This window comes from Sapajus apella, unplaced genomic scaffold, assembly GCF_009761245.1.
Source record: "Sapajus apella isolate SASKATOON/1434 unplaced genomic scaffold, GSC_monkey_1.0 scaffold48, whole genome shotgun sequence".
Lineage (NCBI taxonomy): Eukaryota > Metazoa > Chordata > Mammalia > Primates > Cebidae > Sapajus > Sapajus apella.
The window spans coordinates 505,231-508,662 of record NW_022436988.1 but is presented as its reverse complement, the minus strand read 5'-3'; the positions used below and the strand labels follow the sequence as shown (position 1 = coordinate 508,662).

Here is a 3,432-nt window from a genome sequence, read left to right as displayed (position 1 = left end):
CTTGTTACTGGCTCCAACATGTGATGTCTACACCAGGCAGTGGTGCCGTGAAGTAAGGCCTATCTATAATAAACACACAAAACTCGGCAGGGCGCAGTGGCTCACGCCTGTAATCTGAGCACTTTGGGAGGCCGAGGTGGGTGGATCACGAGGCCAGGAGGTCAAGACCAGCCTGGCCAACATGGTGAAACCCCATTTGTACTAAAAATACAAAAATTAGCTGGGCATGGTAGCAGGCACTTGTAGGCCCAGCTACTGGGAGGCTGAGGCAGGAGAATCCCTTGAACCGGGGAGGCGGAGGTTGCGGTGAGCCGAGATCGCTCCATCGCGCTCCAGCCCGGGTGACAAGAGTGAAACTCCGTCTCAAAAATAAGTAAGTAAACAAACACACAAAATTCAAAAGAACCGGCCACCAACTCTACAAGACAGAAACAACTATACATTTTATTGTGGAGAAACATTGTCTTAAATAATGTTTTCACTTCGTTCCTTACTGAAGCAGCTTGTCCTTGGCCTGCTGAAACGCTGTTGGCTAAAATGTTCAACGTGACTAGAGGTATCTTCGGCATTTTCTTCCCTTAGCTTCATAACTTGTAGAACATCTCGTACAAAAAAAGGTAGATTCACAGAAAAATATGCATATAAATCACTTATTAATCCCAAAATGTAGTAAATAACTAGCAAAAACGTTATCAAATCCGGATACACAGGCCGGACAGTTCGCTGGCACGTGACCCCCACATCTGCAGCGTTTTATAAATTGGTGCTTTGACGTTAAAAAGGAGTTTTACAAAAAGACCCCCTTGTAATATCGATGGCTCTCAATTCTCACCACCACTGCCTCTCAAATTCGAACCACTCGGATATTACGCTCGTACAAAAGCAGTTATTTTAAGGAAAAAGTTGCAGCACAATCGTGTAAGTAACATTCGACATTTCATGTTACCGAGAGTTGAGCAGAGTACTAATTTTCCCTTTATACACACACATCTAAAACAAGCTTCATGCACACCCACGTGGAAATCCCAAGTCCGATAGTGCAGTGTGTCTCCACCGCCCAGGGGGCGCCGCACACGCTGCCAAGCGGCGACATTCACAGAAACCACCGGAATCCAAGATGCACCCGCCAGCTGCCTGGGTGGCACCGAGTTTCTCCTGGAGAGACTGCGCCGTGCCCAGTGCAGAGCCTTCCTTACGAAATTTTGCAGCTGTTTCTCGTGCAGTGTTTGGGTGGGCTCTGGGGCGGGCGGAGGAGCTTCACCTTGTGGAGGCCGCTCCTTTTGTGGGTGGAGCTGGTGGTGAGGGAGTAAGACCGTCCATGCATCATCCTGGCGTTCAGGCCGTTGGCCATGGAGAAGGACTTGAGGTGGCTTCGTAAGGCGATGGGCAGCGGCAGCTTGTCCACCAGGTGCACCGGCGTGCAGGACACGACAGCCCGGCAGCAGAGGTCTTGCAAGCTCAGCACTTGGGAGAGAAAAGAAAACCACACCTAGCGCACGTGCAGGCTGGGGCCGGAACGAGGGCGGTTCCCACACCTGTCCTCCCGCCTTCCAGAGACACGGACACCCACGGCCCTGGCTTGTACACGCAGCAAACCCTGCCTCGATGTCACCGCTGCCCACACACAGATTCCAGCAGTTCCTGCATAAGCTTTCTGACAGAGCTGCAGTAATGACTTCTCTCAAATGCCTGGCTCTGAGAAAGGACGCAGTGGCCACCCTGAGACGGGTCCCAGGAGGCAGATATTTGCCCAGGGGGCCGCAGAACCACCCCGGCATCTGGAGGGCAGGCATACCCGGAATCACCCTGGGCCTACCCTTGCTCGGCCGCCAGAGCCGGTCCATCCCATGCCGCAGCAGCACGATCCTGGCCAGCTCCGTGAACGACTCCGTGATGTTGAAATTGCACAGAGGGCTGACCTCAAAGAAGGTCACGCCCAGGCGCTCGGCGTAGGCCTGGGCCTGCTCCGTGGGCACCTGCCGCTTAAATGCCAGGTGCAGGCGGTTCCCCACCAGGATCCTGGGGACTCCGGGAGCGTGCTAGCAGGCAGGAGAAAGGCAAGGGTTACCCGAGTGAGACTTTGCTGTCACTGAAACGTGGGTGCCCTGGGTGGAGGAACCCCCACAAGTTCACTTCCACCCAGAACCTCAGCATGGGACCCTGTGTGGAAAGACAGTCTGGGCAGATGTGAATAGTTAAGGTGCAGCCACGCTGAATTAGGGCAGACCTTCATCTAACGACTGGCACACAGACACACACGCACACAGACGCACACACATCCACGCACACACACGCAAACATGCACACAGGCACGCACATGCACGCACACATGCACACACAGGTGCACACACGCAGGCACACATGCACACACGCACGCGCGCACACATGCACGCACACACACGCGCACACGCAAACACGCACACACTCGCATACGTGCACACACACACATGCGTACACACACGCAGACGAAGACGCACACACGCATGCGGGCATGCACACACGCAGATGCACACGCATGCGCATGCACGCACACGTGCACACACGCGCATAGACACACGCACGCATGAGTGCACACGTGCACACATGCACATGCACACAGGCACACACATGCACACACACACGCACAGGTGCGCACGCACACACGCACGCAGGTGCACACGCACACACACACATGCACGCATGCACAGGCACTGGCAGATGCATGCGCACGTGCACACATGTGCGTGCACGTGCACACATGTGCGCGCACGCAGACACGCACGCATGAGTGCACACGTGCACACACACGCACATGCACACACGCACGCGCACACACATGCATGCACACACATGCAAACATGCACACAGGCACGCACACACAGGTGCACAAACGCACGCACACACATGCGCATGCACGCACGCACACGCACAGGCAGATGTGTGCGCACGTGCACACACGTGCACGCACACGCAGACACACGCACGCATGAGTGCACACATGCACGCACACATGCACGCACACGCACAAACACGCACGCACACCCACATGCACACATGGAGGAGGCCATGTGACACAAAGGCAGAGACTGGAGCGGGGCGGCACAGACCGGGGGGCCCAGGGTTGCTGGCACCGCCGAGGGCCGGGCGAGGCCGCTGGGGGAATCGGTCCTGCCGACACCTTGGTTTCGGGCTCTGGCCTCCAGAACGGCGGGAGAACGCGTTTCTGTTTAGGACCCCGGCCTGCGGTCGCTGGTTACAGCAGCGCCGAGACACTCACCGTGGGCTCGTGCGGACCGCGCCACATCGCCATTGCCGGGTGGGCTGGTCCGCGTGCCCCCAGGCACAGGCCCCGTCACTGCTGGTCAGCCCAGCCCGGCCACAGCAGGGAGGGGAGCAGGCCGCCCGTGGGTCCCGACCCCACGCACAGCGGAGCCAGTCACCGCGGGTCCCGAC

The 3,432-nt window shown here is 57.1% G+C and overlaps 1 protein-coding gene across 1 annotated transcript in view; it reads right to left on the bottom strand.

The window, feature by feature from the left end:
- Positions 1-421: 421 nt before the first annotated feature.
- RAB40B (RAB40B, member RAS oncogene family) overlaps positions 422-3,432 on the bottom strand; it is a 20,421-nt gene continuing 17,410 nt past the window's right edge. Inside the window, exons 5-6 of the mRNA XM_032241198.1 lie at positions 1,817-2,039; positions 422-1,464 (exon numbers count right to left, since the gene is read on the bottom strand). Of these exons, the coding sequence (XP_032097089.1) occupies positions 1,193-1,464; positions 1,817-2,039 (495 nt within the window). The 3' untranslated portion in view covers positions 422-1,192. The remainder of the gene's footprint in view (positions 1,465-1,816; positions 2,040-3,432) is intronic.